Raw genomic sequence first — 23,008 nt, 5'->3', positions numbered from 1 at the left:
TAATTTCGTTTCAGTTTATAAGCAAATCCCATTAGTACTTTCAGTACTTTGATATTTTATCTTTGCTTACATTCCACCTCTAAATCAGCTACATATTTTTTTTATATTTTGCTCTACCAGATATTGATTATTGAATTACCATTGTGTACATACTTCAAAGGATTGTTTACACAAATACCCCACGTGTGTTTTATTCATATGATATCATGTGTCAGTGACGTTTTCTAGATACATGTATGAATATAGAAATCATTATTTTGCAATTTAGTCTTTCTATTCTAATATTTCTGTAGTGAACAAAAATCAATAAGACAACAAGGCATGGCCTTTTCTAGGAATTCTAACAATGTATCTGAAGTTTACATTATTACATGTATGGTTTTCCAGAATATACGGTAACGAAGACGTTGCAAAGTATATTTTGATTGGTAATTTATATAAGTATACACATGCAAAATAATTATATAATACCATATGTCACAATACTCTAGCTTTGCAAAAATGGCAATATTGCAAAGCCTTGTGTGTAAAATATAATTATCCTTTACATGCTGGCTATACCTTCATATTCCATACGGAGAAAAGAACCATTTTATTGATTAAATATATAATCATTCCAGCAGTTATACAGTTTCAGATTAGCAAAATCTTTCATAACACATAGTAAGTCAAGATCAAAGTGTCTTTTCGCAATTATTTTACTCGGTGAACACCATTAAAACACGTTTTTATTATCGACAGATACATGTTTTCAAAAATAATTTCTCAACACAAAAGAAGTATAAGAGTGAAAAAGTGAAAAATATAGACGTGAAAAATAATCAATATCTAATTTTTTCGTCCTGATTTGCAGTTTGTTGGTATTTGGGTGGCGGATCTACGGTATAAGCGGGAGGAGCGGACGGTGCCATGAAGTAGGGAGGGGGTGGAGCAGTGTCCATCCAGGTGTGTGGGGTTTTCTCCTTTTTACAAGGTTTATCCTCGTCTGTTGACTTTGATTTGACGGTATAATCTGAAGCTCGACCTTTCATTCCCCCACTCACTGTATTTAGATCCGTTCGAGAATTTCCTATTTTACTGCGGGCACGTGTACAGAACTTTCGGATAAAACTGTAAAAAAGAATGATATACAATGTAAAAACGATTTAATTTTGTTTCTGACTTAATACAGACAGTTTCATAGAAGCCCATATTTGTTATTGGAAGATGCCTACGTCAACTTTCTCTATACAATTACATTTATTAACCAAACCACTTACAGGTCTGCCCTAAACTTTAAAAAATGACTTTCTTTTTTGGCAATAAACTGTCATATGGTAAAGAAAAATCCAAACATTTTATAACTTAAAATCTGAACATTTTCCCCATATCTTTATAGTTTATTCAAAACTCTCCGTTTGATGGAGGTAAAGATAGCCTATTAATGGCCACGACCATCAATCCCTCATATAAACTACATATAGTTAGAATACTCACGTCAACATAACAATTATAAACAACACAACTATAAGAAAGATGGCTGTTATAATCAGAGGATGGACGTAGGTATGTCGGTGGCACTTTGATTTTCTCTTCTTGTAGTCGGACCCTTTCTCTTCATCGTCACAATCATCATCATCATCGTCGTCATCTTTTTTCGTATATTTGTCTAGTCAAAAAATAACGAGAGGTTCTAAAGATATTTTATGTTTCTGTGTTTTATTAGAGCATATATATTTTAACGTTCATAGTTTAAAAGCACAGTATGATTTTTTTTAATACTTGAAATACATTTACATTCTCTTTTTCAAATAAAAAATTGATTTAATTTAAATTTAGTATTGTATTTAATCGTTAAAATTAGAAGAAGAAAAAAAGAATCACAATGCAACACCTGCATGCAATTAACAGAATCAAAGCATATGGTTTATTTTCTCAAAATATATACAACGATATCAAATATCTATGAATTTACCGGATTCTTAACAATATTAGTTTCTGTACATGATTCTTTGATTCTATATCAAGCTTTATATGACATAACTCAATTCATTCTACAGATATGATTATATGTACCTTGGTCCACAGTGTCGAGACACCGCAGGCCGCTGGGAGTTCCACAACACTTCTCCTCCTGTCCACACTCCCCGTCACTCTGACAAAAGGGGGCTTTGCTAAGTTCATCCGGGTCCATTAGCTGGACCTTGTCCGAGGACGGACATCTCTCTCTATGGCTCGCTGTAAATGTGAGGTAAAAGTAATTGTTATTTGTTCCTTGGACGATAACAAAGAAACGATTGAAAATATGAGTTCATAACATAATAACCAGAGAGAGAGAGAGAGAGAGAGAGAGAGAGAGAGAGAGAGAGAGGGGTGTCAGCTGACTGTAGAATAAAGTATAACCATAAATAAAATGAGGAAATGAACACAAATCTTTGTGTAATTTAAATAGAATATATAGCATACCTTGTACGTTTCCGAAAACGAAAGCCAAAACGCATGAAATCAAGAGGACCTTCATTTCAAAAACATACCCCTCTGAAGCTATTCCTTTCAGAATTATTGGCAGATCATCAACGAAAATAATTAGTTGCATATAAAAAATTAAAGGGAAAAGAGATCGATATTGGCTCAATATATTTTTATTATCCTTGAAATAACCCCGTTTTTATGTGTCAAATCTCGATATGCATGATGTTTCACAATACCTGCAAAAATAAATAAAGTGTCGATGGCATGTTTATATTCAGACAGAATCAATACACTTTAGATTTTTTTAAAGGTACATCATGTGTATTCGCCACTCGCCAAATCGGTAAAACCGAGTGCATTATCTAGAACATTTTCTTGAACATTTTCTTGGCAGTCATCCAAGAAACGTGACGGAGTTGATAAAAAAAATAAGTACTTAAAAACATTGCAATTGTATTGTGAAAGATGCTCTTAAATTATACAAAAGAGGGTTTTGCCCTGTCGTGTTTCAGGCTAGTGTTCTTCAACCATATAAATCGTAACAATATAAATTGCGCTTAAAAGATTTTCATCCTTTGAAAACAACAATCCAACATAATGATAATGACAATGACAATTTCTTAATTCTCTGAACTGTATCAGTTACAGTGTTGAGAAAAATCACAAAAAATTTGAACAATAATACATATAATACATACATTGCATGCATTGGAGTGACAATACAAAAGTGAAAAATAAAGGAAAAGGGAAAAAAAGTCTGTCAGTTATAACTTTAATGAATTTACACAGATTAATCAACAATTTTTTATTGTTGATTATTAAAGAGTTGTTGAAATTTGTAAATATTTGGTTGTGTGTAGAAGTATGAAGGTATGTATAAAACTCTCTTATCTTTAATTCTTATATCTGTACAATGAAATAAATAATAATGAAATTCATCTCCTATCTCAATACAGTTACATATGGTACATATACGGTTTTCACGAGGTATATCATACCATCTACCCCGTTCTATAGGCAATTTAGCATTACTTGTTCTAAAAGTACAAAAAGATTTCTGATATTTGGAAGGCAGATCTAATAAGTATTTTTCCAAGGATAATGTGGTTTTAAAAATTCTATAGTTAATACCTTTTGATGAATTATACATTTCACTATTCCATGACTGCTTGAATTGGTCTAGAAGTATATGAATAACAGTTTTCTTAAGCCACTGGATATTTACAATTTGTTTATACAAAATAAAAGATAGACCACAATCATTCAATATTTTAACAATCAATTTAAACCAGGGTCTGTTAAGGTCATAAATGAATTAATGATGAAAAATGAATTATTTATTGAAAATCTAAATGGGGCTGGGTGGTCGTGGCTAATTTTGGGCTATATAAATTTTAATTTTAGAAGAAGTTTGTATAAAAACATAAGAAATATTCAAATATTAAATATAAATCGATCAGGAATTTTTAATTACTTAATAGTTTATTGCTTAAGAAATCGTGTCTAAAACTAGACGATTAATCTGTTGATCATCAATTCTACTGAAAGTTTAAGGACTAAGTTATTTAGTGATACCCCGGCCAAGATTGATCTCGCATCCAGTATATTCGGATACTATAAATCACTAGAAAATCCTTTAACTCTTTTACTCCAATGTCAAGGTCTTATAAAAAGTGTTGATGTCATGTGTCCTTGACTTGAAAAGGTAACCCGCCTTTTAACACTTACACTTAAATAAAATGTAGACAAAACATATAAACTATGGCACACTTTATTTGTCATTCTGTACACTTGTTTCATTACAAGTACTAGTACTCAAACTACCCTGTCCTGCAGGGTTTAGAGTGCCTGTTCGTGAATGACCCCTAGGGTCTACAAATCCTCATGTTAATCTCAGCTTGAATAAAAAGTAAAAGTACAAGTTCAAGGTTCGATGGTCCAGTTGTAATTAAGACCTTCTTTAATTACTTTCATTAAGTATAAACATACAATTTAAAATCAGAACCGAGAACAGTCAAATCAATGTCAGGTTTTGACATTATATACGATCCTTTTCCTCCTCCAGTTTCTTATAGGGAGGGTCAGACTTTACGAATACTTCAGGGGAGAAGTCGAGCCCCAGAAACCCTTTCATGGTCGATTTGTCGGGAACGGGGGCGAAAGTTCCGGGGGTGTATGTGTTATTCTTGGCAGTTTCTGCTGCTTTTCTCATGCGCTGTCTTCGTCGGCGAATGCAGCTACAAGAAATAATACCAACAAAAAATTATTATTACGTTGTCTCTATTTTTTCATCGAAAATACATTCTTCATCCATAAAAAAAAATTGAATACTTCAGCACTATACATACCAGGCAACAATGGCGACGATTGTGATGAGAACAACCAATCCGACGATAGGAGCAGCGATCTTCATGATTTTGTGGATCCTTTTATGATGATGACACCTCATGCGATGTTTTTTATGATGATTTTTATGATGTTCCTGATCAGCCAAGCGGTCCGTCTCGAATACTTTGTCATCTTTCTCGTGATGGTCATCGTCATCATCATCATCATCGTCATCGTCTTCGCATTCGTAGTCTTCTCCCTCCTTTCCCATGAGCTTCATCTTCATCTCTTCCCAAAATGACTTCTCCTCCTCTGCCGAAAGTTCCTCACCTAAGCAATAACGATAAAAGAAAAAGTTGTTTTGAAATTTTAGATAATAATCAAATCTTTCAATGTTTTGAAATGGCCTTTAGGTCAATCTAGTGAATTTTGATCTTTAGATTTATTTGTTATATTTGTCTCGAGGATTTGGAGTGGGTGTCATTTCATCTCATTTTACGTGATGTAAGAAACACGCCTTTGTTCCAGTCTACTTACCGTCCATTCGTGGCCTGATGCAGAATTTTTTGCCGCTCTTTGGACAAGGACAGCACATCAGCCCCTCCGGACAGTACGGTTTCTCTGCTCTGCATGGCTTAGGTTTTAACATATACTCAAGCATCGAAAATTCTCGAGGACATTTCCCCTTTGAAGGATCTGGAATCAATTAAATAAAAAGAAATAAGAACACATACTGGGTAGATTTTATGTATCGACAACAGTGCCAAATGATATGTCGATAGTATATAAGGACGTCACTCAAATCTTAAATGATAAGACTATCATTCTATAGCGTGTTTTACTGGAAATCGATAAATAAATAAAATACGTAACTTTGTTTTTGTTTATAATTTATATTGTATAATAAAATAATATGAAAATAACACTATTATAAAAAAATATATAAATAATATAATATAAATAATAATAATATAACAAATTTCATTACCTGGAGTTGGATCCTGTGAATAACACAGCCCAACAATGACCACAGCGACGAGGAGCGAGAATGTGTGCTTCATGGCTGTAGAGAGTCGTCTGCTGGATTTAACGATCGGCTGCGGCTTATATTTATATGTAGGTAATGGAATTTACGTACCCGACCTATATCCAGAATGTGCAGCCAGATGGAACAGGAAGCATGTGACTGTGAATCAGCTTACTAGGGTACGGATTCGTGATCTTCACACAATGAGGAACTATTTTTAAAGGGATCCATTCCATAGCGCCGATAAAACGAGGACTGTTTGGGGTTTTGATAAGCTTGTATTTACATTTAACAAAAATGAAATAAGAAGTTAAGTACTAGGGACCCCCCCCCCCCCGGGACCCCCCCCCCCCCCGGTCCCAAGCACGACGAAGCTCATCATCCATGTTATAGATTGTCATACCGAAGTAAGGAAATAAATGTTACTAGATATTTTATTCATTACAAAATGCTTCGTTGGTAATTAGAATGTACGAAAGCCCATTGAGCTCATTTTCGTAGGTAAAAAAAATATTTTTTTTCACGAAATAACGCAAAACTTTCGCGAATAAACTCGTAACTATCGCGATATAACGCGTAACTTTCGCGAATAGACGCGAAAATTACGCGATATAACGCGTTATTTTCGCGAATAAACGCAAAATTTTTGCGAATAAACGCGAAACTTAAATATAAATATTGTTATTTCATAAAAGAACCCCTTTGAAGAATAATTACTGAAAACAAATATGTTAATTTAAATAAAACAAAATGATATTATATAAAGATGTAAATAAATTAGATTTAACCTTATACAAATTAACATAACTTCAAACGTAGGAAATCTTTAAAATCTTAGTACTGATTTTCAAAGGACATAATGCATCGCGCTTCTCACATTCTAATGGGCGCTGTATTATTGAAAATGAGGCAGCAACATATTTTAATCATATAACAATTTTAATTCGAATTAAACGTTTTATTAAGTATCATTCAAGAATTTAAAGGATATCATTGTTTAAAACGTTATAATGTATGTTATATCGCCGCGACATAAATTAACGTCTAGTTTAATATCAGAAAGATAAGTCAAGCTGTGAATTAAAATTTTTAAGCTTTTGTTCAATTCGTCCTCCAAATTTATCACATATGTCATTTAAAAATTAATACTAGGATTTTAAAGGTTTCCGACGGTTGAATTTATATCAATTTTTACATAAAAAAAAAAAAGATAATCAGTTCGAACACAGGGTCGGCAAACAAATGAAAATTGTAATATGATGCTCAAACTTATTATCTATCTTTGACATATAACATATAAAAATATTATAAAGTTTTATCAGATTTATTATTATCTATATGCAAAAAAGATAATTTTTTCTTCATAAATCAACGTAACACGGATATTATAATAATAATGAATAATAAGTATTTTATGATATAAAACTTAAAATGTGTTTGATTTCAATCGTTTTTCTTCATAAGGGTTTTGTATGAAATGGTGATATTTATATAATGGTTTCGCGTTAATTCGCGAAAGTTACGCTTTTATTTGCGAAACTAACGTGTTATATCGCGAAACTAACGCGTTATATCGCGAAAATTTTGCGTTTCTTCGCGCAAGTTTCGCGTTTATTCGCGACACTAACGCGTTATATCGCGAAAGTTTCGCGTTTATCGAAAAAAAAATTAACCTACGAAAATGAGCTCAATGGGCTTTCAATTTTTGATGAAAACCATTCATGTACACTTTATCTATTGTTCCTGGCTTTTAATACTTAAAGTTCCAAGCGTAATTTATTCGTTTGCAATTTGTATGGTGATCCGATAGGGCCATTTGCAAAAGTGTAACAACGCGCTAGCCCTTGATATGTTTGATATGGGAGAATCATATTTTAAAAACATATTTTAACTCAAGTATCGTATTATTAATTCACATTAGTTGATTTAAATTTTTTAGTGCCACTGACATTTTAACAGTCTTTGTGAAAACACTACGAATTGTCTTTGTACATGTAATTTACATTCCAATTAAAGTTTACATGACGTATTGTTGGGTTGCAAGCGGGGTTTGCATAATTAAAAGAAATGAAAATCATCATAAATATATCAATATTCCAATGATTAATTGTACAGTTGCTGAAAAATTATTTAAATATAATAAGGAATCATTCTTTAAAAACTAGTATTATGAGGTGATAATTTGAGTCGAGGCGTGATCAAATCTATCATAAAAACCTTCGAGATTGATTCGATTTGACCACGCCTCGACCAAAATTATCAACTCTTAGTACCCAAAGAATGATTCCTTATTCCTTAATTAATGTTATTTTTCAAAAATGCTAAATAAGCTCATATTGAATTACAAATCGTGATATTTTTCTACGCCAATTTTCTGCCAAAAAATATAGTCTTTGTTAAATTCTAAAATTTGATTTCTATATTTCTATGCCAAATTGTACAATAGTAAGAAAAAAAGGAAAATATGATATTTTTATTTCCTTGCATCTTAATTTAGTGAACATTTGATCAAAGGATGACTGCACGTAACGCCCTGTTTTGGGCCCTTTTCGGTCGCTTCTGGTGCGTGTATTTCTTAACCTAATATCACTTTTGTTAATTTATTTAAAGAGTCTAGTCAATTTGCAATATCTATTATTATATAAGATTTTAGACTGTGATACAAAAAGCTCATTCTACTTTTTTCTCCTTACAACTTTCGAAAAAGGAGAATTTTCGCGTATATGCCCTTGATCAAACATAAGATTGATATTGATATGCATGAGAGGTGGAGCTGACATTATCAGAATTGTACTAAAATTAGACTAGCATTAATGACAATGCCATGTATAAAACATTATGTGATCACTCTTTCACCATAACCCTATCTAGTCTATATGGTACAAGTATACTAATACTATCGCTTCAACAATTAGACCATGCCCATGTAAGTATATAGAAGACTTTAAATCAATGCTTGACAACTTATAGCTGCAGGTCTCACTGGTGTTAAGCCGATATGCGTACCATTTGGTACGCATATCATAAGATGGCGACGACCTCTGCAGGTTCGTAAGTTTACACAACTCTTTTTATTTATTCAGATCGTATTTCAGCGGGTAAAACATCAGTGTTTGAAGGGCTAGCGAGTCTCCACATGTAGCAACCAATAAAATAATCCAAAACTGCATATTAATTGATATTTTCTTCATTAATGAAAATCCCGATGATATGCGTACCTACAAAAACAGATATACGTACCATAAAACAAACAAGAATTATTGGATATGCGTACCATCGGTAAGATATACGTACCACTAATATACAAACTGATTTGTTTTTTTTTTTCTGAAGGGAATTGTATATTTATAACTTATTTAACTGTATTTCGTACAAAAAAATTAAAACGACTTGTTAAATGAAAACTATAAATGAAAAAAAAAAATTATCTAAGAAAGAAATACAGGTGATTTAGATGGCCTGATATATAATCATCATATTACCAAAATCTCACTTAATTTAAGTCCAAATTCAACATTCATGTCCGAATGATACAGATATTTAGAGTCTCTCAATTTCTTTATCAAAAAAAAAATATTCTAAGTATGAAAAATGATTTTGTCTATAAATACAGTCAAACTTCGTTATCTCCAACTAGATGGGACTTTTTATAACTTCGCGATATCCGAGTATTCGAGATTTTGAGGGTACGATACTTCAAAAAATGAATGGTTGTTAATTACAAATCACTTCGACATATCCATTGTATTCGAGATATGGGTGTTCAATATATCGAAGTTAAACTGTATAAAATTACGAACAAATGAAACAATAGACAAATAAAAGACTATTTTGTTCAAAAATTAACCATTTAATGTTGAATTCTGTTTAAATGATAAAGCATGGAACAATTACTACTCGGCATATTTATTATTTTAAAACAATTGACATTAAACAGATAGGATAATTTCTTGACAACTTTTTAAATATTATCTTCTTACATGGGATTCATCCATTATTGTTTCTGAATTCTCCAAAAAGAAAAGGTATTGCCAGAATTGATGTTCAGTATTAAGCGGATATCAAAACCGATTGAACCGACCGACCGAAAACAAGAGATCAACTAGATGCTGTCATTAGACAGTAATACCCGCACCATGTGTTTGCCCCTAAATAACACTGTTTTGTACCAGTTTAATTTAAAATGGGGGCTATATGCAAGCTCCGGTAATACAATTAAAATTTATAATTTTCATATGATAATACACATCGTGACATGAGCAGCACTTTATGTGCAATTTGGGTAGAACTGTTTGCATTGAATTTTCAGTTAATCAATAATCTTAACATTTTATGTCATAGAAAGTATAATGGTCTATATAATTATTACAAACAAAATTGAAAATTAAATTATGCCCCCTCCAAGTGGCGGTTGCCGGTTTTAGATTTGCTTCTATGTGCCTACATGAACATCATCGTGTGCACAGATTTAGAGAAGGGGTGGGAGTGAGGGGTCCAGACCCCCCCCCCCATGAAAATTCATTTATATCAATTGTAAAAGTACCAAAAATACACCTTTGACCCCAATGCTCTTACAGACATGTAAACTCTCAAACCCATTGCGCTTCAATGTTAGGTAACATTATTTGGGGGGTAAATATTTAATCAATATTTGATATACTTTATTGTTTATCTCAATAGAAAGTATACATGTACATCACAATATGCAGGTGTCCTGCACCACCTTAAAGCTGTTATTTACCTAATAAAATAGTGCAAGTGGATTTGAAGAATAGGTCATAAAAATACATGCATGTTACAAATGAATGATCTTTGTCTGAAGTTACGTACACAACACAGGTCTGCATGTCTCATTAGCGGGTACTAGTTTTACCCAGCTCTTCGATTAGATGGGTTCACGTGTATACATACATGGGTGTTGCTAAAACGCGGAACGGAAAACGGAACGGAAAGCGGAACGGAAGGGAAAACGGAAAATCTTATCTAATGTTATTTACCTCATAGATTTGTTAATCATGCTAAAACGATATACTTTATGTACCTTTTTATTATTTTTTTTGAAAGATTAGCAATATTAGATTATTTATTCAAGAATATTTATTACCTCAAAATTAACAGTACATGCATTGACCACTATATTCTGTCCCAAAATATCCTCGATTCACTTTTTGCTGTATATTTATATGTACCTCAGGGTTTAAGCGATTCTCTTTTAGAAGCATTACACATTCTCATTATTCTTTCTTTAAAACGTCCTCTCTAGCTTATCAGCTGGTATAAATACACGGCTAAAAACAAAGAAGTCTACGGGGTTTTGCATTTCAACAGACCCGGATTATAGTGTTGAAAAATTGTGCAAGGTCTTCTGAGTGACTTCCAAATGGAGAAAAGATGTCAATATTTTCCATTATAAATCGTCCAAATGTGCTGCATGAATATTTTGGGATCGACATACTATAGTCCCAATATATAATCTTAAAATCAAATTAGGCAACGTCTAGAGCTCTCTATTCGGATCATATGTATATAGCTGCTGGAATAAACAACTGCTTAGTAATGCAAACGTAAACAAAATTGCATTGCTAAAAATACTAGTTTCACAAATTACTAGTTTCACAAATTACCGGGTATATTTTAATGTTTTCTGTATTTTATTTTTAATGTCGTCAGTCCTACGGGGTTTTTTTTCTTCCATCTCAATTATACTGTATCGTCTGCATGATAAAAGATCGTCTAGAACACCGACAATTCAATTTTGATGTAAGTATATACATGTACATCATCATATTTGAAATATAAAAATACTCAAAACATGCATAAAACGCTTTCACTAACTGCGTACGTTACGCTGATATGCCAGCAATACCATATAAGAAAAATAAGTAAAAAGTTATAGCTAATTTACTCATGTAAATGTTTCACAATTCGTATACATTTGATTTTTCCGTTTCGTACTCAACTAAAGCCGAATGAATACAATGCTATAATTGATAGACATTCATATGAATATTAATAAGATAACAACATGTTGATAATCATTCATTAGATATAAATAAAAGATACAAAGTAAAACGTTTCTGGCCAGTCTATACCCTTTTTAAGCGATAAACGTGATGCTATTTTCCATTCCGTTCCGCTTTCCGTTCCGCTTTTCGTTCCGCGTTTTAGCAACACCCATATACATACATGTCTGTGTTTTCCGTATGCAGAAAAGGATTAGGCCCCTAGTTAAGATCAGCTAAAGGAATTCATTATTGTGTTTTAATTGGATTATCATTATGATGTTGACCAATTTCGGTAAGCATAATACATGTAGTAGCAGTAGCGCAATATAATGAGATGCCAGCATGCATATATAAGTTCTACTTTCACTTTCTAAACGTGATCTCCCTTTGACAGCATACTGTATCATCATCTTTTAATATTTAAATAAGCTTATCATCGTTACCTATCCTACCGCATTTGTAAAGTTTCTGTCATTTTAGTTGCAAAAGTTATTTTTTTCATTTGTCAGACTGCATGATCATGCACTATTGAGTTGACCCCATATTGACCCTGTATAAACAATTTCTTATTAAATTTGTGTATTACATGTAAGTAGGTGTAGACACTTATCATTTTTATATGAGTTATAATAGGAAGGAAGGAGTATTTCTTTCCTAATGTATTATAATGCATCAAATACAATGTAGGTCATGACTTTATGGGACTGTTCTGACCCCACGAAACAGGAAAATACAAAATATCTTCTAATGTCATTATGCATGCATGATGCATCAAATGGTGTAAAGTACATTAATGACCCCCAGGTGTTGTCTTTAACCCCCCAACCCCAATAATAATGTATTTTATCTTATTCATATGTTATACAGTAGTGTTTGATCCATGTGCCGGGTAATTCCTAGCCTAATGATGTCATTGCTTTGTTAAAGAGACTTTACAATTGCCCCAAATAGGCGATTAATACACATGGAAGTGATGCATATAACATTTTGTTTATAAATCTTAAAAATTGAATTAAGCAATTTCCAAAATGTTAATCACAAGAGAAAAAGCAATCAAGAAATGATTTAAAATGTGCTTCTGTACACATGTAAGAATGTATTAAGAGGACTGAATCTTTTTAACCAGATTAGATTGGGGGGGGGGGGGGTGAATGTGGATATAAACATTTATAATTTGAATCATTTATTGTTATTAATTTTAACTTGTCAATGAATACTACTTATTGATCCCAAGGTAGAAATATGACCTCTGATCATATCTCAATAGATCATTTGTCAATTATGCAAGGTGTAATATAATTTTTTTAAGAATAACATTTTTTACCAGTTTATGTAAGTTTTTAAACACCCAAATTATATTTTGATTTTGATAGATCATTCGACAAGGGAGGGGGGGGGGGGGGGGGAGAACAGTTTATATTTGAGTTTGTTTGGGAGTGGGGGTTCCAAGTCATATATTTGACAATTTTTTAATGTACATGTAATTTAAAATAAGACTAAGCCATACTACAGTCATGAACATGAATAGTATAGAACAAAACAAAAACTAATACATATACATGTATATATACATAGGAAGTATTATAAAAGTATATATAAGTTATAAAACAGATGATTGATCTATATCTGTGTTCTTAAATTGATCGATCATAAATCATGTACATATTATATTATTGTTTCTTTGTTCAAGGCATTTAATATGGTATGTAGGTCATGATCCCAAATGCTCTTCCTGAAATTATTAAATATCATAAAAACCATCCCCACCCCCTTAGAATCAGAAATTGTCAATTATCTTTAAATTATTGATGTTTGATGATCCTATCTCTATTTAATCTTTATTATTAAGTCTCCCGAATGAAATTTGAAGACTTATTGTTTTTGTACGGTTCTTAATACATGTATTATTATTCTTCATCTTCTTTTTCTTCTTTCCTGCTCTGAACTTGTTTCTTAGAGATGGCTGAACAGAATTGTACAAAACTCTAGGATATGATAGGCCTGCATATCTAGTTGTGCACCCTGGTTTGATTTTTCTCATTTTGGGTTAGACAACCACTTTTCGGGGAAGGGGGGTGTCAAAAGGGTGTGGGGTCTAACATTGAACCTTGTAGGAAGAATCGTAGACTCTATTGTAAATGGTAACTTGAAAACGGACAAAGATAATAATATAGGGTTTTCATAATCATATATTGGCTGTTACTGGCAATATATAGGGTTTATTAGATCTGACCCCTGGGGTCATCCCCACCCCCCAGGAATTTGAAATTACTATATATCTCAGAAACTGTTATAATCATGACCCCTAAACCATATATATTCATGTTTCTGATGTCAAGGGGCATCAAATGTTATGTAGGTCATGGGCCCTGTGGGTGGTCCTGACCCCCTCAAACAGCAAGTCCCTTAATATCTTCAAAACAGTTGAGATCCCCACCCTTAAACCATATATATTCTTGTTCCTTGTGTCAAGGGGCATCAAACGGTATGTAGGTCATGGGCCCTGGGGGTGGTCATGACCCCCCTTGATCAGGAAGTGCACGAATATCTCAAAAACGGTTGAGATCCCCACCCCTAAACCATATATATTCTTGATCCTTAAAGGGCATCAAAAGGTATGTACCGGTAGGTAATGGGCGTCAGGGTTAAATTTAATATTTCAAAACCGTAATGCACATCTATGGAACAGTTCCTATCATATCCCAAGATATGATGTGTCTATCCATTAAATCATAAAAGGATTTCTAGGATCTATGGTTTTTTTAAGTGATAAACGTCAATTTTCTGCTACTTTTTGACTCCCTGGATGAAATTTAAATTTTTAAAACCTTACTGCACATCTATATAACAGTCCCTATCATATCCCAAGATATGATTGTCTATCCATTAAATCATAAGAGGAGCTCTTGGATCAATGTTTTGTTTTTTAGTAATAAACGTCAATTTTCTGCTACTATTTGACTCCCTGGATGAAATTTAAATTTTTAAAACCTTATTGCACATCTATAGGACAGCCCCAATTATATCCCAAGAGATGACGTAGCTACTCCAAAAGTTGTAAGAGGAGTTCTGGGAACCATATTTTTTTGGCCAAAAAAACGTCTTTTTTTGTTGCCCACTGATCCCCTTAATAAAAAAAAAAATTCTGGAACCTGATCACGCCTCAATATGACAACCCCAATCATATTCTAGAAGATCATTTGGCTACTGCCAAAAAAAAGTGACGTTTTTGAAACCAGTTTTTTTGTAAAAAAAACCGTCATTTTTCAGCCATTAAATGACCCCCAGGACAAAATTGAAAATTCCGAAACCTTATTGCGCATCTATAGGATACCCTAAAACATATTCCAAAAGATGATTTGTCTACTGTTGAAAATGTAGGAGGAGTTCGAGGAAGAAGGTTTTTTGTGAAAAAACGTCATTTTTTACCAATTATTTGACCCCCAGGACTAACAGAGAATTTTTGAAACCTTTTTACAAAACAACATGATACCCCAAATCAAACTCCAAGAGTTCAGTTTGCTGGTTTATAAGATGTAAGAGCAGTTTGAGAAAGTAAAACGTGACAGACGGACGGACGGACGGACAGACGGACGGACGGACGGAACAGGGTAACAACAATATACCCGAACTTTCTTTAGAAAGTGCGGGTATAATTATAGTATGATATATTGAAAATTTGAATGTTTATTTCCCGCTACTTTAAAGAAATGATATGTGTCCATATGTCAAAGTTCTCAACATACTGACGCTGTGGGGATAACGATAATAAAACAATATAATACAAATGCATTCAACGTCTCTAAACCGCACAGTTCAGTGAAAATAAGAAAACACAAAATGTAATAGAAAAGTAGCTGGTACCCATATCATCAAAATATGGTATGTATATCCAAAAACATAAACATGCCGTAGGTACGCATATCATAGGGATTTTCATTAACGAAGAAAATATCAATTAATATGCAGTTTTGGATTATTTCATAGGTTGCTACATGTGAAGACTCGCCAGCCCTTCAAACACTGATGTTTTACCCGCTGAAATACGATCTGAATAAATAAAAAAGAGCTGTGTAAACTTACGAACCTGCAGAGGTCGTCGCCATCTTATGATATGCGTACCAAATGGTACGCATATCGGCTTAACACCAGAGCTCCCGGTCTGAAAAAATTCGGATGGACGACCTTGGAGCTACAGTGCCTCCCACAGTAAAAATCTGCAATTTACGACGCACAAAAATGTTTTAGACTAATTAACCTTATTTTTACACAAATTCTGTGGAAAACATTAGTACCATTAAATTCTTCAGTCAATTTACTACTGATATCGGTACTTTACTTGCCTCAAACTTTCTTTTAAATACGTTAACCGACCTCAGAAATTGAAGAAAGTTAAATTCAAGTCGAGATCGAGAGTCGCCATTTTTACATGTAAACAAACTGCACCACTTCACATTACGGGGTTGGTGAATGGTGATGGTGTTTTAAAGAATATCAAAGGCAAGTAAAGTGACGATATCTTTAGTAAAGTGTCCAAGGAATTTTTTTGGAGTCAAATATCTGTATAGAATGTGTTTGGAAATAAGGTTAATCAGTCCAAAACTAGCGCAAATATTTGTGCGCCGTTAATTGCAGATTTTTAGTATGGAAGGCACTGTAGCTCCCAGGTCGTCCATCCGAATTTTTTCAGACCGGGAGCTACAGACCTGCAGCTAAACGAAGTTAGCACATAACATTCTACCTTACACGTCACGTGATGGAATTTTGTATTCACAAAGTTTCCTGAGGTGAGAAATCACGTGGTGAATTATAATGGGCACGCTTGATTAAGCTTAACTTGGTGTACACCGGTATACACCGGTGTACAAATTTTGTATTGTATATCAAGTCCACTTCAATGGTGTAGTGTACATGGCATAGGGAAGTTAAGAATGAATATGACGGAAAAGGGTGCAGTTTTAACAAAGAATCTGCTATTCTGCGACAATTAATAGTTTTTTGTGATATAAATGCAATAAAATAAACACATTTCAAATGGCTTTCATACAAACCACAACTTTAATGCGACTTCTAATCCGTTACATTACTTTAAAAATCATTTTCCAAGTTTCCATCATAACATTCGTCCGCCATATTGGTTCAGTGAGCTACACCCAACAACACATGCCCCTGACTCGATGTAGAAAAGTGTACACCCGGTGTACACCTAAACGCTACACCTTTACACTTGATTTACAAAAGTGTACACGGTGTACACCTTTTGGTAAAATCAAGCGCGCCCAATGTTCAACATGCATCAGCCCTTGGTTACAAACTTTGATAATGCAAATATACAACTACTGTTAAACGGAGAACAAAAGACAAACATGCGCTGACTATGTATGAAGTCAGTATAAAAGTGGGTGTCCTCATTAATTATCGTATGGAGATAGAAGAAATCGTGATGACCCCCGCCTATGAAGACAAATTCGTTTAATAAAGCTTAAATTGACAAAGATACAAGAAACTTTATTTCATTATAATTCAATTATAATTCAATGGAGTCAAACAATTAATAATAATTATTATCAAATCTAAGATTCTCGCCAAATATTATAAGCCAAGATAAAAAAAAAAAAGGACGTGCATACAAGAACTACTTTAACACCCCTGCGAATGTGTTCGGAATGTTTTCTTTATTGTTGCTAAGTATGTAATAAATCCAGAGGTGCTCGAATGAAAGTTCACGAGACTTCACTGAGATTTGTTCAGTTCCTGTGAAATTTTGACCGAATGTATAAGTGTTCGGATAATATTCTCAAAATACATAAGTACTGATCGATTTTCATATCATATTCTACTTTGATTTATGTTAAAACATCAACATCTTTTAAGATGTATGTCTTATTTCACCATCTAGCGGTTTTTTAAATCAAACGATGATAATCAGAACAGAGTTATCGTTCGTGTTCAACCACGTGTAGAGTGGTTAATGATATAAAAATTAGGTTGCTTAATAAAATCATAGCCATGTTTGATGCTTGTGGTGTGCAATACCAATTTTTTAAAAAAATTAATGGGTGAATGTTTTGCATAAAAATTTATTGTATCGAGCCATTTTCAAGGAACATTCTGCATAAAATAGTACAGTCTGTTTCACTATTATTTCATTACTAGGTCAGGCGCGGATCGAAAATTAATTCTTAGAGGGGATCTCTACTACGCATGTTTATTGTCGCAACAGCAGAGAAAAAAAACTATTTTTTGTATTGTTGTGTTTATTTCTAGAACACATTTTATCCACCAATTAATGAAGATAAAGTTTAAAATCAATAAACCTCTAGAATTTATATTTGACTACAAGTATACCTAGATTCTCTAAAATAGACTATAAACACGAGGCACGATTTTTACTGCGAAACAGAAAGTGTCAAATAAAACCACGTGGTCTAAAATTTAAATGACAATAACATTCGCAGGGGTGTTTAAGGCATGTTATAAAAATCGTTAAGGTTTTCGTGCCGATTCTGACGTACAAAATTGACATTTCACACTTAAGAATTAATTTTAATGTGAAGGTGATAAAAGTTAATCATAAAATTAAACACTTGCACATATTTTTAGTTGATTGTCTAAATTCAATTGTAAAAAACTTTCACAGTGTAAAATTTAATTTTGATAAAATTAATAAATATGACATCGACACCATATCTGTTTATAACGCTACTAACGTACCATGTAATATCGTTAAACTGATAAACACATTGTAAATAGGGGTTTTTTTCTTATCATTAGGTGCAAAGTAAATAAATATTTTCACATGTAGACAAGTTTGAAATATTCCAATTCTAAAAACGGTATTCTTCAAATATTATTTTATCAATCAAAGTACTGAAGTGCTGACGAAAGTTGATTACTGATTATTATTTATGTTATTTTGCATGGAAATAGATTCTCAGCTTGTATTTAAATAATTACGCAATTTTTTCTATTAGAATTCTCGTGCTTTTCCCACAAGAATTCCTAGCTAAGGACGGAAAACTCATAAAAATTGAATCCAAGAAAGTTTGTAACAAACAAATAATAAGTGTTGTCCACGCCAGTACTGCTTTAGGTTGGATAGTCTACCCTTGATTCTAGGCACAACTGCTGTAGAAATAGCGCGTTAGTAATCAATGACAGCGAACCAGTCTTATTTAACTATGGGGTAAGAATATACAACTGTATATGACTACAAAGTACAAACTACAATCAAAGCACTGAAGTACTGTCGGGAGTTGATCTTATTGATAATTATCAATTTTAAAATCAACGATATGTTATTTTGCCTAGCAATTAGTTTCTAATCTGTATTTGAATTACGTTTTACATTTAATTTTTTTTTACATTTTTATAATATGAATTCTCGAACTTTTCCGACAAGAATTTTCAGAAAATCCCGTATGAATCATGTTGTGTAATATTTAAAGATATTAAAGATAAAATTAATTCCATTAAACTGTATCAGTAATTAATGAAATGTTTCTAAAAATTGTACACGTCTGGATCCAAGCAATATTGAGCTCTAGTCTTGTTCAACCAGACGCTCGGCTGTCTCCGTTAATCTCCGACTACCAAGAGAGACTCTCTGCTTGTCGGTGATTTACGGAGACAGCCGAGCGTCTGGTTTTGAACTCTGGCGTAGGAATACATGCAACTACAAAAAACAATTAAATTGTTCGTACTATATAAAATCTGACTATTTTCAAGGTATTTATAAATACGTTTCTTTTGAAAAACAATGGTACAACATACAGTACACCGAATTTATCTATTATTTTCAAGATCTACGTCTTGTCAGCGGTGATGATTTGTGCTTAGGTCCAAACACTGTTTCACTTTCGGTTTGCCAGAGTAACTGCATAGGAGAGTTGATTAAAATCAACTCCCAAAAACTATCCTAATTGTTTATACATGCCTTTTAAAATCCGAGATTGCAGTCATTGAAAGGACATATATTAAAATAAAATTATGATGAACCATATATTGATTACTAATTAGTTAATATGTAATAAATAACTCATTGACTCTCTCTCTCTCACTCTCAGTCTCTCATGATACAACATTATGTAACAAAAAATGGTTAAAACAACACAATATCTATACTAAATTGATGCAGTTCTCTCCCTTTCTTGATCATGCAGTTGCACATTTGTAACGTCACTTGGGCGGTTGCGTGGATTTGCTTGTTTTCCCGCGAGGTCTTCCATATTAAGGAATACTTTCATGCCTTTTCCGACCCTCATTACGTATACAGGATTTTGGTCGTGGACGGCAGTTGCCATATTTTGTTTCCTCAATTTTTTGTTGGGGTTTGATTTAGTATTGCCTTTTTTCTTCTGACTGTTTAAAAAAGAAAAAGAAAGCTTAAAAACGAAAATACACATAAAATTAACTGAAACGTTATTTCGATGCATATTTTTCTTGAAACGAAAAATAAAATCCGTTCAATTAAGAAAATTGCAATGTAAAATCAATCCCTTGGCTGTATAATGACTTACTAAATCATCAGCCCGGCTAAACCAACGACGACACACAATCCACCAGAACAGAATAGGAAAAGTATATGTCTCCACCGGAAACCATTGGAACAGCTCCTTATTTTTCTGCCAATTTTATCAAAACATTTATAACTTGTCCCGGATCGCAACGCCTTCTCCATACGCCCCTTATGCCAGTCCTCACTTTTATTTGTCTGAGAATTCTCCCACTCCGACAAGTTTAAGATTTTTGACAACTTGGATCGTAGGTCCATTGACCGGGGCTCATTTGTCTTTTTATCTGTTAAAAATACATTAAGTGTATTTTAAAAATAGTTTTAAAAACTGTTATAATGTTGGTTTGAGAAGCATAACACTGAATCTTTGACATGTTTGGCATTACCAACGATGTCCTTACCATGCAAATAAATGCACATGTTTCCTCCTAAAATCCCACAGCATTTACCGTTAGGGCAATCGGAATCCTTCTCGCAGAGAAAATCAGTCGTTTTGATTTTACGAGAAAGAGCATGCTTAACAGTACCCGGAAACCCAACTGGGCATGCCTGGTGTTCGGCGCCTGAAAAAACTTGCAACAATGATCAAAGTAGAAGGAACTTGATGGTCACACTCATAATTATCACGCCATTATTATCATCGGCATCAATTCACTCTATATGTAAGAATGTCAATACTATTCTATATTAGATTTTAAATTTATATATTATAGTAATCTTCTTCCTCAAAGACATGGAGTATGAAATTACATAATGAAAACTAATAATATTATGGGGGAAATGCACCTATTAACTTATTTGTGAGAATTATGATATTATACCTGATTCGACTAAAATGATGCAAGCGTTGAGAAAGACTCCAAAAATACAAAAGCTGAGAGACATATCTTCGACAGGCGTTTTCCTTTTCAGTAATACTGGCTTAAGTTTCTATGAAGTATATATCTTAAATACTAAAAATTAGAATCGATATAATTTTTTCTACTTTAACCACACCTCTGTATTAAAAAGTGTTTCACAGGTAAACCCTGCCTATCCTCAGTGGGTCCAAATTCATGTCGCTTACAGATAACAATGTTTTACTTTTCGTTGCCTAGCAATGTATGAAATTCAAAGGCACGCTGGAAATGTGTTAAGTAAGAAGAGACACGATGGTATGAAGTACGACCGATTTTAATTGTATTCTGATTTGATGGTGTGAAACTGTACTGTTTGTTGCGGAGAAAATGGCACAGTATGAAACACTGTTCTGCTTTCATTTAATTCTTTTCTGTCATTTAATTCTTGGAACAAAAATAGATGTTTAAAGGTAGGTTATTAGACCATTTGTGATCAAAATAAACACTTTCAAAAAAAAATGATACTTATTTCTTTAAATCATAATTTTAAGGGAATATGGGGCAAACAAACATATTTTTTTTTAAATCAGCAAATTGATTTATTAGATCTATGAGTGAACGGCAAAAAAAGTCAAGTTTCATGTTTACCACTTTAGTCATGGTTTATTGTATGATATTTCCTTAGAGCATTGTATAATTAAAAAAGATTATTAATTTATGTTAATTGTTATCGCAATTTTTCTGTCTAAATAAAAGAATCCTACAATTGGTGCAATTTATTCATGTACGAAACAAGTCATTGGATGAGAGAAAAGTTATGTATCATGTAACCTCTGTTGATTACGCAGTAATATTAGTTTTATTGAATAGAGTAATATGAAATATATATATTGTATTACTCATCCAAATATTCCAATTGTAATATGCTTAACATATCTGATGGCAAATATCATAAATCTCTGGTAATTCTTTTAGTTCACTGATACTCTTCTAAATCAAAAAATAATTCTATCCTATAAATCTTAAAACGAGGCTGGGGTGGCTGCCATATTAAAGCGTTTTTATCTCTACACAAAAAAGATTTTCACTTTAATGTTCTATAACTCTTACATCGTACTGAAATTGTTTTTGAAAAAAATGGATATGATGGTACTGAAGCATTATTTAAAGAGTCAATTGATGGTAACCAAGGGATACAAGATGCCAAAAAATCATTTTAGCTGTTTTACTATTCAAAGGGAGGTAACTTGTAAAACTCCAAATATTTTGTTCAAATATTTTCTTTCTTTTTATTTTATTTTTTAATTTCACCATCAAAAATCTTTTTTAATGCTCAATCTTTATTACATATGTAATGATTATTATCCTGTTAAAATTTGGAAATAATTTTGTGGCTACTTTTTTTTCTTTACATATTTGCATTTGTGTGTCAAATATATTTTTTGGTAAAATTGTAAAAAATTTCTTTATAACAAATAATGTTAAGTTTTTGTTATTGTGTTTATTTTTAGTGATGTTTTTGGTATCTTTTTTTGGCCTTAAATAATTTTTCATATATTTTTCATATTTTTTTTTTACATAATGTGCAATTGTTTCAGATGCAATAAATGATAAAATTAACGATGATTGTGATGTGGTCTTTCACATTAAAATGTAAATTAAGAGTATATGAGACATTTCTGCAAATTTGGTGAAATTTGGAGACAATTTTTTTGGACCCCCCAGCCTCCTTTAGTAAATTTACGGATACCTTTCGGAATTTTTAGAATCTCTTATGACATAAAAATATCGATCTGTCGAATCGTCAGTGATTCAAAACTTGATTATTATATGCTCATGACTT

General features: G+C 32.7%; 3 protein-coding genes across 3 annotated transcripts; all 3 read right to left on the bottom strand.

Moving 5' to 3' along the window:
- Positions 1-680: 680 nt before the first annotated feature.
- LOC128166510 (uncharacterized) lies at positions 681-2,690 on the bottom strand. The gene is made up of 4 exons (XM_052831717.1): positions 2,446-2,690; positions 2,056-2,217; positions 1,477-1,648; positions 681-1,110 (listed from the first exon to the last, which is right to left on the bottom strand). Exons 1-4 carry the CDS (start codon positions 2,573-2,575, stop codon positions 822-824), a joined length of 753 nt encoding a protein of 250 aa, XP_052687677.1. The 5' UTR covers positions 2,576-2,690; the 3' UTR covers positions 681-821.
- A 1,683-nt stretch (positions 2,691-4,373) lies between these two features.
- On the bottom strand, positions 4,374-5,925 carry LOC128168012 (uncharacterized). Its single transcript, XM_052834061.1, has 4 exons — positions 5,768-5,925; positions 5,317-5,475; positions 4,800-5,109; positions 4,374-4,688 (listed from the first exon to the last, which is right to left on the bottom strand). The coding sequence occupies exons 1-4, from the start codon at positions 5,838-5,840 to the stop codon at positions 4,490-4,492; spliced, it is 741 nt and encodes a 246-aa protein (XP_052690021.1). The 5' UTR covers positions 5,841-5,925; the 3' UTR covers positions 4,374-4,489.
- An 11,383-nt stretch (positions 5,926-17,308) lies between these two features.
- Positions 17,309-21,256, bottom strand: LOC128167031 (uncharacterized). Its single transcript, XM_052832527.1, has 4 exons — positions 21,148-21,256; positions 20,728-20,889; positions 20,331-20,610; positions 17,309-20,172 (listed from the first exon to the last, which is right to left on the bottom strand). The coding sequence occupies exons 1-4, from the start codon at positions 21,209-21,211 to the stop codon at positions 19,935-19,937; spliced, it is 744 nt and encodes a 247-aa protein (XP_052688487.1). The 5' UTR covers positions 21,212-21,256; the 3' UTR covers positions 17,309-19,934.
- Between the last annotated feature and the right edge of the window lie 1,752 nt (positions 21,257-23,008).

The sequence above is a fragment of the Crassostrea angulata genome, chromosome 10 (assembly GCF_025612915.1).
Source record: "Crassostrea angulata isolate pt1a10 chromosome 10, ASM2561291v2, whole genome shotgun sequence".
In the NCBI taxonomy this organism is placed as follows: domain Eukaryota; kingdom Metazoa; phylum Mollusca; class Bivalvia; order Ostreida; family Ostreidae; genus Magallana; species Magallana angulata.
The sequence above is the reverse complement of the archived record's forward strand: the minus strand, read 5'-3'. Positions and strand labels throughout refer to the sequence as shown.